At 40.9% G+C, this 19,689-nt stretch overlaps 1 protein-coding gene across 2 annotated transcripts in view; it reads right to left on the bottom strand.

Annotated features, from left to right (window-relative positions):
* The window catches only part of LOC109645414 (collagen alpha-1(XI) chain-like), a 77,905-nt gene extending 59,466 nt beyond the window's left edge, over nt 1–18,439 (bottom strand). For both annotated transcript variants that reach the window (XM_069511231.1, XM_020111022.2), the window contains exons 1-4: nt 18,146–18,439; nt 12,460–12,624; nt 9,408–9,621; nt 8,222–8,384 (exon numbers count right to left, since the gene is read on the bottom strand). In XM_069511231.1, coding sequence (XP_069367332.1) covers nt 8,222–8,384; nt 9,408–9,621; nt 12,460–12,624; nt 18,146–18,260 — 657 coding nt within the window. In that variant the 5' untranslated portion in view covers nt 18,261–18,439. The remainder of the gene's footprint in view (nt 1–8,221; nt 8,385–9,407; nt 9,622–12,459; nt 12,625–18,145) is intronic.
* Nucleotides 18,440–19,689: the final 1,250 nt, after the last annotated feature.

Consider the following 19,689-nt stretch of genomic DNA (forward strand, 5'->3'; position numbering starts at 1 on the left):
TGTCAGAAGTCGCCTGGTGTAAGTAACCTAGAGGACGAATGAATGGGCAGAAAAACCTCAGTGCTGTGCAAAGGTGAAGAAAGGCCACAATCAGGGTGGCCTCTCCAGAGGAAGCACATACATGCAGATTGCATTAAATTACAGGAGGCAACATCTGTACAAGCTTAGACCTCTGGATTGCATTAAATATTAACTGCCCTATGCTCCCATCATATGTGACCACTAACTCTCAACAGGGGATTGGACAACCCAAACAACTGTAACAAAGGTGATATTAATAAATTCTTCATATGGAATGATGCATTGGTGTTTAATAACTTTCATCCCACCTGCGGTTCTGCCATTAAGGCTTTAAACAGTAACATGTGTTTATCAATGACTTGCAGATCTCTCTTCTCACAAGAAAACACGTTCATTATTGGTTTAATATGAATGAGTATTTTCACAGTTTACCCCACGTGGAGTTCCTCTACCATCCACTAGTCTCTGAGGTTTTTGAGGAATAACATCTTTTCAGTTTGCAGAATCTTGGGTGTAAATTGTAGCTAAGGTCTCATTATAGAAGAAGGAGATAAAAGTATTAAGTATAAGTTTCAAACAGTACTACCCACAAGCCTAACAATTCAAACCTTGTCTGTTTCAGGTTTGCAGCTGTAGGAAGTTCTCCAGAAGAGTTGCAAAATAATAACAAGAGAAAAACCATTTATTCATAGTTTCTCTCTTTTTTTCTTGTCTCTATTCTGAATCCACCTCCGCAGCCTCTTCATTAAAATAAGTGGGCAGCATGTGAGCAATGCAAAGTGAGGCCAATGAGATCCGACTGCGGTTGCACTGGGCAGCTTCCAGGTGTGAATGTGTGTAACCGAGTGTGGAGCAGGGCGTTTCGGCGAAAAGAGAATCTGCTTATAGAGGGGAAAATATCATGCTCGCTAAAGTTCACCCTGCACCTTGTGAACCTCTACTACAATGAAGAAAAACTACGATGACAAAGGTTTAGCACAAATGGATCCAACCTTAAAGCCAAAGAACAGAGAGGGCCTTTAGAAAACAAAGACGCGCTTCATGGACCTTTTTTCGTTTTTACTCACTCTGTTTTCACTCAGGTCCATTTGTTTGGTAGTTGGTTGGTTGGTTTGTTTGCTTGTTTGTAAGTAAGATAATGCAAATTCTGTGGTTTCAATGAAACTTGTTTAAAGAACGCATTCAACTTTGGTGAGGATCAAGTTCAGGGGGGAATTTTTCTTCATCACTTTTTTTAACATTGCGAGAATGTGTTTGACATTATCACTGGTTTTGCAGGCAAGTATTCATGGATCTTGATGAAAAACAAATCTGGCCTGTTTAGGGAACTGATATGTGTGTGTGAATTTGTTTGAATTTAAGGAAGCTACTGGGCCTTGGTGGAGGTATACGTTGTGTGTATATGTATTCAATTATAATACAAAGTGTATAAAACAACAAAGTATTCAGTAAAACAAGAAAACATGCAGGAGGGTCCAAAAACATCATTCAGGGCTTGTCAAGAGACCACACACACACTTTATAAAACCAGTCAGAGATTCAATCACTCCCATGCTCCTCTATCCTTCCACTCTGTGTTTCCTCGTTCTGCATCTCTGTGCTTGTGTTGATGTTATTGTCTGGATTGTACTGTGCATCTCTCTGGCATCTGCTGAGATTCCTCCTCAGAATTCAAGCAGTGATCTAGAGCAATGCCCTGGCTCTGGCTCGGGAGCTGGCACGGACACTGTGGAATAAATCATCTGTCTAGGCTGCACTACAATCGATCCATTAATGGGTCTGTGTACAATTTGCAAGTGTGTGTGTGTGTGTGTGTGTGTATATGTGTATATGGCACGCCTCAACACATGTTAACCTTCATCTCAAACTGTAGCGACAACTGGTTGGGAAAAAGTACATGTAAGGTTTAATGTGACTGAAGAAAAGAGAGGACACTGGAATCATTCTTCCATCGACACTCCACCCGTGGGGCAAACCAATTCAAGAGTTTGTTAAAGGCTGCAAGACAAGATAAATACAAAAGTACTTAACACAATAAACACACCACTTGTAATAAACACAACAGTTGTTTTTTCACTTGTGTTAATGTTTCACATCTGATTGTAAAGGATCCAAAACACCACACACACACTTCTGATTTTCCCTGCATGGGTTCGTGACCCAGACGTTTCCTGCGGACAGTACATCCCCCCCAGACCTACTAGGACCACTTAAGGAAAATAACTGGCAGATGGACGATCACCTAATAGTCAGACTTTGAAATGTGTCCTTGTCGTTGCACTGTTAGCAGGATGTCAAGAGCCAGCATCAGAATGCTGCTCAGAGAGATGGAGAACAATGATGAGGCGAGTTGCTGACACCCGATTATGAGCACACATGATCTCATCCACGAGCATCAAGCACATGACCGAACTCGAAGATCAAGACACAACTTTGATTAAATGCAGATAGCTCGTGCTGGCACCGGATCAGAGATGGGAGGAAGCACAAGGGTTTTCTCATCCTGCATTTGTTGGACTAATTTAGAGACATAAACAAAATGTAGTCTGTGTTTGTCTCTACAAAATTAAGGCAATGCTTGATTTACAAACTTTATCAACATAAGAGTGTCCGTTTCTGGATGGATACCAACCTTGGTCTTCATATTTTCACGGCCTGTAGACATATTGAAGAGACAGAGACAGAATTCTTCTTAAGCAGTATTCAAATACTGTCTCATTCTGCCAGAGATCAACGAACCCCACCCACACTCCTACTTCAAGCACAGTTCTTATGTTATCCCTTAACCATCCAAACACTGCACTGCATTTCTGTGACTGAGAGTAATGCTGGAATGAAGTGCTGCCTATAGGAGATTTAAGATGCAGGAAAACTTTTGCATTTGGTGAAAATAACAAGTCATATCTGCACTAGCCTGGATATATATGTCAATATCTGTGTTTCTGCCTAAGGTGAAATGTAAAAATCAAGAAAAGCTGCAGCTCTCAATCTCAAACATATTTGTACAGTATGAGTTTAATGTCAGAATTTTACAGCTGCAATTACTTTCACTTGGATGTGGCCAGTGTCTCTTCTTTCAATCTGGACACAGCTGGAGCATTAATCAGTGATTTGGAAAACTGAAAAATCATCAACATCATCCAATATCAACATCCTCAATATCAAGATCTACGGATGTACTTTGTTTTACATCACTGTGAATTAGAAATGTTGGTGGTTGGTTGGAAACTGAACCTGGCATTTTTGAGCTTTAGTAAAAGTAAATAATTAGCAGAGTAATCGATAATGAAAACAATCAGAGTATAGCCTTACTATTGTTTTACACAGAAACTATAAATAGTTTTCTACAGCCTAGAGAACAAGGTGTAAGTGCAAAGTTAAATGGCTGAAAGGTTTTTGTCTGTGGCCAGATGCAATAAGACACTGTCTGCAGGAACAGTTGTGTGATATTAATGTCCCCAGAACAAACACTTGGAAATATGCCCAAAGCGTTTACAGTCTGACCCAGTGAGACACAAATGCATACGTGCAGAGGTGGGAGGAAAAAAGGCCCCAATATTTTCACAAATTATATGTTTGCTTGATCAATATCTAGTTGACTTGTTGCTATACTGAAGAGAAAACATCATATATCGGCAAAAGTGACCCTGCAAGCTCTCAACAAGGGATAAACAGTCATTTCACTTTAAGATATGAAATGAAAGTAAATAACTATATTAATTAGAATCTTCCAGGGTCCTCACTGCAACCTGCTTTAATTGCAAAAACCAAAAAAAAAAAGTTTGATGGTGTCACTTCACCTTTCTGGTGACACTGAACCTCGCAGGCCCCATCAGCCAGATGTGGCCGGTTCAGAGGCCTGTTCACATCAGATATTTTACATGAAAACTTAAATTATCTTTTCTAACCATAACTTTATTCCTGCATTTTCTTTATGTGATTCCATATGCCCACCTTTGCACAAGCTTGGCACGTGTGCTGCTTTTCCAAACTCTGGGAGGGGAACACATCTTGAAAGAACAAATAGACAGATGGAATTTCAAAACTGTACAAGGACAACAATTAACCAAGAAGCAGGGAAGAGGAAAAATGTATAATACTCTCCAGATTTCTCCCAGCATTTTTATCAAATGCAGCCTTTGTGGTCAGCGCAGGGATAAGGTTTCTCTTCTAGCACTGGGGGCATACAAATGTCTTGCACCCTTCAAATATTAAAACATTTTGCTTGCCAGTAGCTCACAAAACTTATGAACTGTTTGAACCATCTGCTTGTTTGTCTACCCGCCTTTTTCTTTACTTCTCTCTCTCCATCTGCTTTTCCTCGCTCTGCACTTTTCCAATTGCAAAAGTTTTTAAGAAGCACCTTGGGTCCATTACTTCCAGGTCGTGCTGAGACCATTTAGTGGGTCACAGCACATGGGACAAGGAGGTCAGGTAAAGGTACAATGTTGAAAAGCTTCGGATACGCTTTACACACACACTCAAATAATGACTGTATTACTGTTACACCAGCAGAAAACATTCTGTGACGGGTACTAGAGGTTGAAAAGTGTCTGAGACAGATGAGAAACAGTCAGCGCATTTCTCTTCTTGCCAACCCAACCATAAACAATGATTCACTTTAAGGCTGAGAGCCCATCAGAGCCGTGTTAGATCCAGCTGCCAATGACTCGTCCTGCTGGAGGGACAGCAATTTGGAACGATCTACCATGGAGTAATGACAGTCATATAAACAAACTATCTTGGCCTACTTCTCCCATGTCTTCCACAAAGACAGACACATACCTGCACTTTTATGCATGCATGCATGTATTGTACATTATAGCACCCACATAAACACACATGTTGACCCACGGAGCAAACAAAGGATTCCACTCAGTCTTGAAAATGGATTTGCATAAAAATGAGACGAGGAGATGATTTTTACTTCAAATATCTTGTGGCTTTTATTACAAGGAAGAAAAGCAAGGAAAGGCGGAAAAGGCATTTGGAGGCCTGGTCTGCAAGCATATCTTTTAAACAGCTGTGCACTCTGAGCCAAGACTGAGCGCACACTGATCATTCTTTCCCCTAAACTTCACTCTTGTACTTCCAAGCTTTGACACCTGCTTATGCAATCTACTGCAGCAAGGTAGCCATGTGCTCAAAGCAGTGCTAGTGGTGAAAGGGCAAAACCAAAAACCAGAAGAAAAGGCTCAATTGGCAAAGCTAACTTTATCTTTTAGGTTCCAGAAAGATTATCATAATTGTAAATCAGTGGAAAGAAAGCTGCAGAGAATGTCCTGGTTCGAGTTACCAAGTCAAATTAAGTTTAGATATGAATTTGGTTGGGCAAGATTTGGTTGTGGCCAATGTGAGAGAGAAAATGTGGAAAAGACTTTGGCCTCTTCCAGTAAATGAACCAGGATCCCCAACAACATGTCCAGAGGATATCAAGAACATCAGTGAAGGTCCTCTGGGTATCTTGAATAACCACATTCAACAATAATCTTGCAATTCGTTTCAAGGTCTGTTAACCTACACCAACATAATGGCAAAAGTTAGATTTTAACCAAACAATGTTGTTGAACAACGATCGAGAATCAACTAAATCATTGGAATCCATCCTCTGATGACTTTGAATGTGCATTCTGAATCCTAAAGAGACTGGAGAAATATGCAGGGAAACGTCTAGCTTGGCTCCCTCTAAAATTTAACCTGCACCTGATAACACCTCTGCATACTTGGCAGATAGATGACGTGACTTCTGGAAGTCTTAGACTGGAGACGTGCAGGGTGGATGGGTAGACCAGGTTAGATAATAAACTGTTCCTGCACGACCAGGGGTAGTTGTTTCTGCTTGCTTCCTGTTTATATATTTATATGCTTTATAATTAATCACCTCTTGGCCGCAGCTCCATATTTAACACAAAGGGGCATGAATGTCCTCATCTAACTCAAGAAGAAAGCATATAAATGTCAAACTATTCCTTTATTCTGTCAAGTAGTTGTCAAGGTGTCTTGTTGTCCACTATCTGAACCTATAGCGCACAATCAGATTTATAGGCGATGAAACATTTTTATATCCAAGTCTTTATTTTGGTGCATCTCTGTAAGATTTATATTCTCTAAACATACAACACCTTTGTACCTTGGAGGGACTAAGACTCAAAAACCTAAGAGGAGAGGTGACGTGTTTCAGATTTTGACAACATGTTTATCTGATAAGCTAATTAGGTGGGCAATGTCCCAGACGTTTCCACAGCCACCAGGCATATTGATTACAGTGCACCTGCAACAGCTATAGAACTAATGCCAAAGTAGAAATCCCAAGAGAATAATCCAAACCAAACACATGGATAACATCTATTTTACAAACCTGTTATTAAGTACACGAATATTCAATAATTACCCACATACACTGCAGCCAGTAAGATTGTTTCCCCGTCCACAGTGCAGTTTGCCTTGAAGTAGCCAGTTTGAAATCAGCAAATCCAAGATTATTAAACTTGAAGTGGAAATAATTACCTTTTGAGATAGGCCTTTTTAGCTGGGTCACGACAGCATTGCTATTGTGTGATACACTGATTAAAACCACCTTGCAACGTGCTAAAAGCCTCAACTCTTGGAACCAAAAGGAACCTTTTTTTTTTCTCAGTTTTTGAGATGAGAATAAAACAAATGACTGTAATTCAACACCATTTAGTGTAATATGTGTCCAGAAAAAGAGCAAATGACTTGTAGTGAATGTGTTGGGCGACTTTTATCCACTCAACTCTTATTCACACTAATCACAATCTCAATTCGAATCATTGTGGCTTTCACTCTTACAGTCTTTATCTTTGTTAGTGTTGTACTACTTGTGCTTTGGCAGTAGTACATGACAAATATTAGGTCATCATACTGACACGTCTGCTTGTCTATATGTTTAACCACGACATGAAGCAATGTGAACTCCTTAACGAAAAGCAGATCACACTCAGACGATCAGTGATCACCCTGTTTTTAAGTGGCTCCTCTGGAAAGACATCTCGAACCTGGAGGCAAACAATTTGGAAACCGTTCTACTTAGCATTCCACATGCAGACTACAAAGACAGGCCATTGTCTTCTGAGGTAGCATTCAGCTCACATTTTCCACTCAGCTCAAACCTACCTGTGCTAAACCTGGCAACCCGGGCCACCATTTCATAATCTCCATCTCAGTAACTATACACTAATCTGTGAATTCCTATTCTTACTTGAGTTATTAAGGGAAATATCCAGAAAACCCTCACAAATAGCAGCATAAACCTTCCATCCTAAATAGCACATTGTCCACAGTCATTGTTTTATTAAGTCAAACCTGTGTAAAGAGGCAAAAAAAGGAATATAAAGCACTTTGGACAGCACAATGTGCAAGAAGCCTTTCCACAGACATTGCCCAAGGCTCTTACCAAGTACACAAAGCCAATATTGTTGTTCTGGCCAATAAAACTCAATATTTACTGTATGCACACGCTAATGAAAGACAAATAAATTCTCAGCCTTAAACCATGTGGATTTAAAGCATAAGACACTAAAATTATTAGTCAATAAGATTCATTGAAAGTAGGATTCCCAGTATGCTTCCAATTATACTTGCACTCAACCAGACCAGAGAAGTCGCCTGCGTCTCTGTGAGCCTTCAGAAATCTGCCAAAACATAATTACTTCAATGTAGCGGTGAATGTCTGCATTAAATTTGTGAAAGACACTCCTGTGTAAAAGATGGGGAAATCTTGAGGCTATCTATTTTCAAAGATTTACGTGTCAGAGGTGAAAAGTACTTTATCTTCCTCAGAATACCATGTGCAAAAACCACTGATGACAATAATAATCTCACTGTGGCCACTGCAGTATTGACATCTTCTGCACAGGTGCAATGAGCACCTTGGCAACTATGCGATATTTGGGGAAATACGCTGTATTTGCTGTATTACCAAGAATTAGACGAGAAAGGTGAATATATGTAGATACTTCATAAACAAAGGTGGCAAATAGTTTAGTGCAGCAGAAACTTTGGTAGGTTAAATTCAAAGTCTCCTTGTTCCACGTCAGAACTTAATGCATAGCCAAGATCCTCTCGTCCAATTCTCCACAAGAAAAGCAAAAACTTGTAATTCTCAAACAAAGTCACACCCCAACCATCACAGTTCAGATAGTTTAATCCATGTAAGCAGGGTTAAATATGGCTGTCTTACCTCAAAGACCTCCTCATCCAGGATTCTGGTGCCAAAGACAGTAATACCCTCTGTGTTGATGACGGCCTGGTCACTTCTGCCAAGAGACCTGGTCAACTTCTTCTTACAGTCCACAATGATGGTGACGCTCTTCTTCTCCACGCTGATAGCGACACGATGCCATCTGTGCAGCATGAGAACAACACTTAGTGCGTGGGAAGACAAATGCTCTCACACTTTCTATAAGAAAATAGCTTCAGTCCTTGAGTCTTTTATGATGTGATAAAAACCGTAAGAGCTAAATCCAACATCTGATTAGGCTAAAGGTTGATTTGCTTGCCTGAGTCTTGTTTGGCAAATTGTTCATCAATAAAATACAAACTGTAAAAACACATGTGCCGTTACAGAGAGGTTTTGATCACTTTAATCAGACGTGGTTTTGAGGTTCCGCACCTTTGAGTATGTAAGGAAATGTACACACATTAAATGATACAGTGCCGCAGAGACACTCAGGAAAAGCCTAATGATATCTGACAAATCTCTGGTGTGGGTATGGTTTTGCTTTTTAAGTGCAGGGACAGCTCTTTGGAAATTTGAAGCACATTTCAACTCGGTCAAATTTTCTAAACTGCCCACTACTGAAAGCAAAAGATTTTGGAAAATTGAATGTAATGATTGTACTGCGGATTTAGAACATTTTTTTCCCCCCTCTAGAATTCAGACAGACAACCACATATGGGATCATTTCAACAAATTTCTTTGAGCATATGTGCAAATGATCGATGGCAACTTCTAACAGTTATTTATTTCAGCACCACTGGACGGCAACTTGTGGAAATCATGTCCATTACTTTGTATACCACTGTATAATAGGCACTCAGCAATTTATTTACAGTGACATTACTGTCTGATTTGATCCATGTGGTATTAATGACCGAACAAATATGATGATAATAAATCCTCAGTTTACCAGGCTTGAACAGTTTTTGAGGGCTTGAGAAAATATGTTAAGCAGACTGGTTTGGTTTAGCGTACAATATAACCTATAAATCTTGATAAACTGCTCAAGATGAGCCTCAAACTATGCTGCTTTGTTTTGGAGCCAATTAAGCAAGCTTCACTCACAAGATTTTAAATTCCTCACTTAACAACCTTGATTCATCTGGTTATATAAAGCACCCCGCTCTCTTGAGAACCCGTCACTTACTTTCCATCAGCAAGGTTGATGGAGCGGAAGAGGGGGTACTCCTCTGGGGCAGGCTTGCCATGCTGGTCTTCATACAGGAAGACGGGGGCACGGCCCACCTCCACGCCGAGCTGCTGGATGCCTTGCTTGTTGTACACGGACAGCAGGAAGGACTGGAGGCCAGCCTTGGGCTTGATGGTAAACAGGATGGAGAAATCTTCTGGGAAAACTCCCCCTGAAAGTGGAACAAGCAGCAGGCATATAGGTTGGTATGTTGGTAAAGACCAACAGATATGTAGTTAAAAATGTTTGGGTTAGTGCACATTTCTGCCAGAGGTTTTACAGCGTTGCTGTGCATCAGATTCATACAAGTGCACACATGGGAACGTCCCAGTATAACCACAGTATTTCTAATTACATCTCATTAAACAGCTCTTGTGGGGATGTTGGGTCAGGATGTTGCAGATAATGGGCCACCATTCTTCTTAAAGTTGAAGAAATCCTGTGACTTACAAGGAAAAACACTTATTCTTTCTGAGAGTTGGATGAGAAAATAGATATCAGTCTTGAGAAGTGAGTGCCAGCATCTGAGTGTAGTCTAGCAACCATACATTTAACTAAAGTGTGATGTTTTTACACTCCAGGTTTGCATGAATGAAACAAACAAGATTCAATGTGTAAATGAGTGACTGCAACTGGTGGGAGCTTCATATCTGACACAAAGATGTGCGAGTGGTATTGTTCTTTACATCTAACTCTCAGCTAATAATAACAAAACATTTTATTTATGAGCGCCTTCAGAGTACTCACTGTCAGGTAGAAGATGAATTAGCATCTTTCGGAAAATAACAAACTAAAAACGTGTGTTTTTGAGATTCTCTATTTAATGTATAGGAGCCAAATCTAATGTAAGGGTCTGGATTTTCATGCAGACTCCATTTTACCAAATGGGCTTTCTTCCACATCAATCTTCTAGTGATGTCATTACAAGGGCGACTATACTGTAATGCCCAAACTGAATAATGTTGAGTTTATTAACCCTCTGACTTTCTCTCCTCACAATAAACCCAAACGTCTGGACTGGACCTGGCGTTCACTGAAAGGGCGATGTCGCCACTTTAAAGTTACAAATACTGTAAATACAATGACTCAAACAATAATTCTGAGGACGTTTTGACACTTTGCTTCCATGACGCCTCTCAAGCATATTTACATTCTTCAAATTTACGTAACAGAACGTCTAAGGTGTGCTGCCAGTCTAACACGAAAACACAGAGACTTATGTTTTCATTCCTTAAAACTATTTTGTATTTTCTTTTTACTGTTTAAAATCCAGCCAAATTCAAAAAGTCTAACACGAACTGCACAGACTGGGAAAATGCATTAAACAGCACTCAGTTTCAAGTACATCCACGTTCTTGCCAAGTCAGTGTTGAGTAAGTAAGCAACGGGGGTCTCTTTCTACATTTCAACCTGGTAAAAAAGAACGAAATGGTCTCCGAGGGATGTGAACATTATTGTTATATAGTATTATGGATGGTACTCATGTTTAAGTGCAGCGTGTTTCGTAACTGAGTTGGACGAAAGGCAAATGGAAAAGCAGTAAACTGGCAAATACCAAATGTGAGAGGTTCACTGGTTTTCTACAGCCACAGATGACAGACGTTCACACTGGAGGAGATGACGGGAAGCAGTGAATACACCAGAGCGTACGGAGGTAGCTAATCTAATGGGTGCACAGTCCAGCAGCTTTTTTAGTTTTTCCGAGTGGACTCTTTCCCGAAAAAATAAATATGCCATTATTTCTTACAAACAATCAGGCATCAGTCTTTGAGTGAGGAAATGTGCGTTCAATATGAAAACCCTGCTAGATCCACCAAAATACGCCATTCCCAAGCCTGCCAGCAATCAAACTTGAGGACAGACATTTTATCGACACGATCACTCCGCAAAAATTCTCTTCTCATTGATTTGCTGAAGTAAATTGTGGGTTTCCCCCAAAATATCGAATAACAAAAATCCGGTGTTACTCTCCCTGAGTCATATGTTTACATGACATTTCATATGCTGCATGTGCTGAGTGACTCTCATCCCCTTTGGGCTTTTGGAGCCAACTGAAACGCCACCGCACACATGGGCGTCCCCTGGAAAAATAATTGCTGAACGTCTGCACTGCATTTTAGAAACGCAGGTGCTTGGAGCAATGGGCTTCATTAAAAGTTTTTGATTGCATCATTGTGAAATAGATATAATGTGTCTTTAAGATGTTTTTACTTTGTCATTAAATGGAACAAGATGGTAAAACCAAAACATCAGTTACACTTTCATACAAACAATCATTTTTTTGAGCAGGCATTAAATTTTTTAACGATGCACATGACGTGGCTTTATGGACGGCACTGTCAGTCAGTTGGGGGGTGAGTTCCCCCCTTTGGTCGAGACTGAAACATCTCACGGCTGGTTGGATCGCTGTAAAGTTTATTACAGACATTCATTTTTCCTCTCAATTATTAATAACTTCAGTGATCTTTCGAGTTTTAGTTTTAGATTTGTCCAATACTTCCAACAAATACCTTCAATCATGATATTTCTGGTCACCTCAGCTTTATGTTTTATCCGAATTAGCAAATGAAAACATGCTAGAATGCTAAGCTATTGTGAGAATGTTAGTGCTGCTAACATGGCCATAGTATAATTAGCAGTGATAGCATTTTATAATGCTACGCTAAGATGGGGAACATTTTAAGAGTTGCCTTTGCAGTCTCACAGAGCGGCTAGCATTGGCTCTTAGTGAAATTATGTCACCTCTTATCGTAAAAGATCATCTGAGACCCTGTATTTTTACAATATTTACTTGAACAGACTTCAGATGTCTGATAAAAAGTGTTTATTTGACGTTCCGCACTTCCAGGAAGTGAGAGCCACTAGAATAAAATGCTATCTATCTCCTGAACAGCATTAAGGAAGAAAAATGCTGCACTCAACAACATTCAAACTTCAGTCTCTAGATAAAGTTGGTATCTATTTGTGCAAAGCACATTAGACCCAGATGAGCTGGTGAACTGTGAGTTACCTGGGAAGAGCTGCTTGGTCGGAGCGCTGATCTGGGCCTGTTTTCCCACTCGGTAAGCCACGTCGGGTTTGGATCCTCTGCGGGCCGTGCAGAAGCCTGTTACTTTCCGAACTCCATCAGGAGAGCTGTGGAAGTCTAGCGCCTTCAGTACGTCCACGGGCTCAGCTGTGGAGGCAGAACAAAGAATTCATTAAAATACTCAATCATATGTAGGCGGCAAACTAGCAGTACATTCACACAGTAATGGGGTATTTGGGGATTTTTCCAAACATTGATTTTAAGCATCTTCTTTTTAATATTTTTTGAGTATGAGGTAGTATGAGGTAGCATTCAAGTGCAGTTGAGTAATATGGAAATGAACCTGTTTAAATGCTGAATTTTAAACTAAAATGATGTACGAGAAACAATGTATTACGAGTGTGTATGTTGTAAATGCCGCATGTAATTTTACACTAATTCCAGCTGTTGAGAGAAGAACTAATAGGACCTGGCATTTTGATGATAAGTCAACACTCACATCCATTACACTCCTTGCCTGTTCAGGGACCGTTGGCCAAATCTGTCAGCTCAGCCAGAGGTTTGTTTATGAGCTACCTTGGCAGAGGAGCAGTAAAAATGCTAGGAACCATTCAGCTGGCATAATTACCCCCCCTCCTCACCTCCATTGTTTCCCCCCACAGCATCTGTGGGATGATAAAACCCACTGCTGCTGATCACTGAGTCTATGGGCCAAGGAGAACACGAGGGGGGGGGGCAGCTTTACAAGCTTCTTAGTATTACTCTGCTTCTTTTCCTTCAATGGACGTGGAACCACTGAGCTTTGCAGCCATTAACACAGTTTCTCACTTCATCTCTCGCCTGCAATTGTCTAAATCTGCCTTCATTCCTGAGACATTTGAATTTTACACTCAGCATCTTTCTCAAACCCCCTTGTGTAAATGGTTTTGCTCTAAAATACAATTCCCAGTTCCCAGAGGCACATCATCAGTTATATTGTGATTATGTAGAATTTAAGAAGTCCAGCAGAGTGTGTTTTAAGGCTTGCCTAGAAGCAGGGGCATTGACGTGATTTAATGCACATCTGCCTGAGGCTGCATTTGCTTAAACATATGCAATAAGAGTTGGTCTTTAATTCAAGCTCATCGCGGGCGTGGTGGTGTGGAGAATAGTAAATGTACGTATGAGAAAAGTGTAGGCTTTCATTCTGCCTTTTGGTCTGTGACTGCGACAGAGTGACTCTTAAATTATCACTCCACTGAAGTAATCCATTAATTATAAAGTATTGCAATACCACCTGACTCTGTGAAAACAGTAAATGAGCTGCAAATGCTATAGATTTTTGACTCTGACAACAATATTTAAGAGTTAAAAAGTGTTTCAAGCCCAATAACACATCAGCCGATGATTGTTCACAATTATGTAATCTACGTGAGTGCAAAACCTCAAAGCTACTGTACAAAAACAAGAAAAGTATAAAAGAAAATATATGGAGACAAAAAGTAATCAACTGAAGTAAGTTAGACAGCATTGTATATATCTAAAGTTATATTGAAAGTGTGCAAGCTTTAGTCACCATAACATATTGGTCATCAGTGAGCAATGCTTCATACTATTGCTTAGACTTTTAAACTCTGCATTTGTGTGAATACATTTGTGATACAAATCAAACACTTTATTGTAAGGTGAAGCTTTAATGTTGTAAGTTGATTTGGGTGAAAATATCCCCCAACTAAGTGAAAGTAAATATATGTAAATGTACCTTGTAATCTGATGACATTCCCCACAAGCAATAACAGCTCAGTTCTGCTGCACCGTCAATATTCTAATGTAAGAACAGTGACTGTAGGACCGGTGCAGTAGTAAGTATTGACCTGATGAAAACTTTGACCTACAACTGTCCAGAAATGTCTTTTAAGAGAGGACATTAAAATCCAACAGAGGTGCTGAGCTCCAACGTATAAAATGAAGTGACTAACAGTGTAACCTGATAGCTTCTAGTTAAACTGTTACACAAACCGCAGCGACCAGCTCAGCTGAGTCCAGACATCACATTACAAATTTGATTTCTTTCAGTGAGTCTAGAGGCAGGATGTTTCCTCTTCAAAGGCTCAGCTATGATAAACAACCACTGCTTAACATACCACTGGGATGATAAGGCCTTAAAAAAATTGCAGATAACAACAGGCTTAATGTGAAATCTCCCTCGGAAAAGAAAAAACTGGATTCATGTGTTTGATACCGGCAAGAAAGCATTGTGGGAATGATTCAAAGGGATCAGACGCAAGCTTTACTTAAAGTCCACGTTGCAGGAAATGTCATCAGCCTGATAATACTCCATTAAACAGCATGAACCAGGAAGAACAGTTGGTCCGAGATAACAGACGAACTGGGACAGCGTCGACTGGTGGTGAGAAAAGTATTCACAAGAATTTCATTTAAAGTTATAGCGCTATAAAAGGTTTTCCCATCAGTGGAAGAACCATATGTTCCTCATCTCCATGTAAAAAGTAGACCCCAGACAGTTCGGTCCATACATTCATCATACTTTTCTGTGGATCTCTCTTCCTCATCAGTCCAAAGAGAAAGAAAAAGACTTGATTGTAAAAGTATATGTATGTTTTCCATTTTTCTTAAGTCACGTGAGGTCCTGAAATGCTGATTGTGCGTTTCCTCTTCTCTTGTAGTGACCGGGCAGAGGGGGGGTGTCTGATGGGTGGAGCTACAAGCCCACATGCTGGACCCATTATAGCTCTGGCACCACTCCCCATTCCCCCCCACCCCCCCAACTAAACATACATGAGACTAAACTGAGGAGGCCCCATCCCTGTAGCTACCTCTCCTGTGTCCAGAAGAATAACAGCTTCAGAGGTGAATCGAACTCTCTTGATTCCAGCACATGCTCAGGGTTTGTTTTTTGGAGGGTTTTTTTTGCCTCTAGTTTTTGAGGCTGTGCAGATCTGCTCTTTAAGTGACGGGAGAAAGGACTCGAGTCATGTGTGCTGAGTTCAAAATCATCCAGTGCCACAGTTGAGCATCAAGCAAGCTGGGAGATCTTTTGATTTCTATTAAATTTGGTCTCACTGTAATTTTTGGGAGAAATTACGTTTTTAAAAAAACTTTGTTTTAGAAAGGAGAAAGTAGATTTTTAACAGACACAGGGTTCACTTTGTCCTGAAGACAAGCAGACTGACTTTTGAGTGGCGCACAGAATAAAATGCAAACGCCAAGTTTTAAACCTCACACCAAATGTCTCATAAAAAGAAAAATAGTCCGTGGCTCTTCTGAATATTGTCCCAAGTACAGAGCTACTGGTTCTTGAAAGGGAAAAAGAGAGAAAAAGAAAGAAAGCTTGGATGAAGGTCTCTTTGTGAGTTTCAGAATGTCTTTCTGCATTACTGCATACCTCAAGGCCTCATATATTCCAGATGTGCTGAACTGGCCTGGACCTCCCCCCCTCCCCCCCTCCCCCTACAACACACACACACACACACACCTGCCCACCCGCACCCCAACTCTTCAACCCCTCTCCTTCCACAGCCATCGCTTCACAGAAGCCCTGAAAAACAGGCAATATCCCAAAACCATTAAAGACCCCAAATGAGTAGGCAGCGCTCTTTAAAAAGCTTCTTAGTCTCGCAGGAGTTTGAGCCAGCACATCCTGAAAAATAAAAAAGACTCTCATCCCTCCACCCTCCAAACGATTATAAACCAAATTCTAATCATAAGGATGAAAACCACAAGAGAGAGAAGATGTCTCTCTCGTGCCGAAGGTACCAAAGCAGTCGCAGACTCTCAGTCACGTCTGAGGGGGTAATTTGTCAGTCTCTCTGATTTTTAATGACACATCTCCCTGGCTGCTGTCGGGGACTTGTGATAAACTATCTGCCGTGTTAACAAGCTACTAACATGACAAAGGAGAGTGATTTGCCCCAGAGGCAGTGAAACATGCAGCGACACGAGAAAACCTCTGTTAAAGTAATTAAAGCAATTTCAGCCTTGCACATTAAAATACAATTTTCAGCTGTATACCGGCTAAATTTCCAGCACTTCCCCCGTCTCATAACTCATCAGAGATGCAGTCTGATGTTTAAGTTTAAACTCGTGATTAACTTTAAATCTGTGACACTCTTGACTTAATGTCTCTGTGGCTCTGTGGTCGCAGCAGCAGCAGCAGCAGCAGCAGCATCTCGGGATGTCTTGACAGTCCTTCTCTTTTTTTGTGTCACTGCCATCAACTGAGAGTTGGCAGCATAGGCAGCAATTAAAGTGCACTGGAAGGCCTGTAAATGTTTGCTAGCACATCATGCAATTATGGTTAGTTTAAATATCAGTCATAGTGAGGAGAGATGGGCAATGGGGAAGCCATGCCACTGTGGTATTTGCTTTAATGATCGTTTCATCTATGAGGAGCTTGAAGCAATCTGCAGACCGCTGAATGGTTTCTGCCAGTATCACAGGGGTTAAAAATCAACAAGTGATGATGGTGAAAATGGGGTGGGACCTCGGAGAGAAAATATCTAGATAGGAGCCAATGACCAAACTATTATATCACACACTCTTATTAAAATGTTCTTTAAAAACTTAATTTCTGTCACTATTGGGGCTGTTGCACAACTTTGCCTCACACAGAATTGTCCTGGATAAAGTCACATTACTGGGTGGACGTGCCGACTTCACAGACAAAATATAAGAGAAGAGGTTAATGTGACCCACATATGTCTTTTAAAGCAGAGAAAATACTTCTTTTTTTTTACATTTTCCATCGACGCCCCTTCTTGGACTCAGTGGGAGCCCAGATAATGTGGAAAGATGGAGATCCCTCAGGCCAAAATATGAATTTCACTCACAGATTTCTTCCATGATATGGTGCCCAGTGAAATTAACCACAAAAGCCTTTTTTTTTTCAGCTACAATGTGCTGCTGATATTAGACAATCCACAGCTTGTCAGACAAAAATAAGAAACCACATTTTGTGTCTGTTGGAGCTCATTGTTGTTTTGGAAAATAAAAAAAAACGTATGCGTGAGCTTCTAGCTATGAAATCCGAATAGTTTCCAATATTAACCTCCTGGAAAGTGATGGAGTGGAATGAAAATACACAAGGAATGTTTTTTTCCTGTGATAATCTCAGCTTCTGAAACTACACAAGCATTTTTGACCACCAGTGAGATCCATCATCGCTCACTCATCACTTAGACGCACACTTTTTCCACAGTCCTCCAGGAGCTGACCACACCTGGAAGACAGACTTCACCTACTTAGACACCCAGAGGACTCTAGGAGACACATCACATCTGCTTTGGCTGCAGGGACTTAAAAAAATAAATCGTAAAGCAAAAACCAATACCAGATTAATTGTGACACATTGACACAATTTAAAGTTCACAATTGAAACGTGGATTCACAACCGGGATGACACACAAACGAGTTTTGAATTTACTTGCAACTTGGATGTGGGTGTAGTCACGTGATCTGGGCTCAATTTGGTGGCAATCACTGTTAAACTTTAACAAACCAATCATCAAATTTGCCTGCAGTGTGTCGGGTGTAGTTAAAGGGATATTAAAGCATTTGGAGATGTGTATAAAGTGAGTTAAGGTGAGTTTGATTCCACTAACACCCGTGCGCCCCTGTGCGCTCCTGGAAGCAGTTGGCACAGTGTCTGAGATGCGCTGCGTCTTCTTACCTGCTCTGACTTCGGCCGCTTGTAGAAGTAAAATTAATGTAACCAAAGCGGTTAGCGTTGAATCCCATAGCCACCTTTTCGTTTTCCACCTGGTGGTCCATCTTTGCATCTCCATGGTGAGCGCCCGCGGCTGTGCAGAGAACGGGCGACTTTTGAATTAAATGAGAAACGCTGTCCCTTCCACAATCCACACAGAGAAAAGTGTTGCTACTCTACAGCGCCATGTGTGAGGGAAAACAGATGTGCCTCTCACAGCCAGACTGGGCCCTTCAGATCCTCTCCCCCTCAGCCCAGCTCTCACACTGATGGTGAAGGGCTCTCATGTAAAAAAAAAAAGCGCACAAACCACTCCGCTGCCTGGGCTTTGCGCACCGTCAGGAGGAGGCTGGACAAACGCCCCGCAAACACGAGCACGAACCGAGTGGAAGATACTGACACTGGAAAATCCTCCGCTCATCAAATCACCGGTCGGGAAAGTTGCCTCGGGACCCGCCCCCCCACACCACTGATCTTTGGCACGAGGTCTGAGCAGCATCAAGCGCAGCATCACTCCATCCCGGGGAAACCTAATTACAGGACACAGTGCAGTATCCCATTCAGATACTAGAGACAATCCTCGAAGAACCCCTGGACACACATCAAGCTAAGAAAAGAGATGCAGAGGAACAGAGCTCAATAAATAAACCAAATTGCAAACATCTCAGTTTCCCCACAAAGAAATAAGCTCAGATCAGATCCCACAGGATGAAACACCCTAAAGACCAGTGGTTGGACAAAGCAAAGTAAAGTTACGTTGTTACTGTATGTTTTTTAATGCATCTTTAGTTGAGTAGCTTTAGGATTTGTTGTATTGGACTTGCTTGAGTTTACTGAACACGTTTCACATCTCATCCAGAAGGCTTCTTCACTGAGGTTCAGGTCTTTAACCTCTATGAGCCTGTTTCTATGTTGAGAGTCGTTACTTTACTTTAGTTAGTACAGTTGCCTTGAAGATACCTGAATATCCTTACAGATGTGTTTACTTGTGTAGTTTCATTTCAGGTACTTTATACTTTTACTCCACAACAAGCAAATATCTTTACTTTCTACTCCACTTCATCTTTACTCAACATTGTGTTACATGATCGTATTGTCAAGGTGCATTTATCCAATCAGAGCTGGCAGGTAACATTAGACTCCGCCTCCTGCAGCAGTGGCACAACATGGATTTGGACGAGGCCACCAATGAGATTCAGGTATTAATTAATGTGACAATGTCAACGGCATCATCAGAAACATACTTCTTCTTGCATTAACACAATATAGCAGACACTGTTAATGACGCAGTAGACCATTGCAGTGAAAGCAGACCATCTGTACTTTTACTCAAGTAGAAAAGTTAATACCGACTTACACTTGAGCTCATTTTTGTCTATTTATTTGTACTTTTAAAATGTTTGAGTGATTACCTACTGCTAAATGCAAATTAGGTGGTGCAGTGAAGTTGTCATTTTGGGAGGTTCCTAAAGCATACGACAGCAGAGCCTGAATAGCCCCTACATGGA

This window comes from Paralichthys olivaceus, chromosome 16, assembly GCF_024713975.1.
Source record: "Paralichthys olivaceus isolate ysfri-2021 chromosome 16, ASM2471397v2, whole genome shotgun sequence".
Classification (NCBI taxonomy): domain Eukaryota; kingdom Metazoa; phylum Chordata; class Actinopteri; order Pleuronectiformes; family Paralichthyidae; genus Paralichthys; species Paralichthys olivaceus.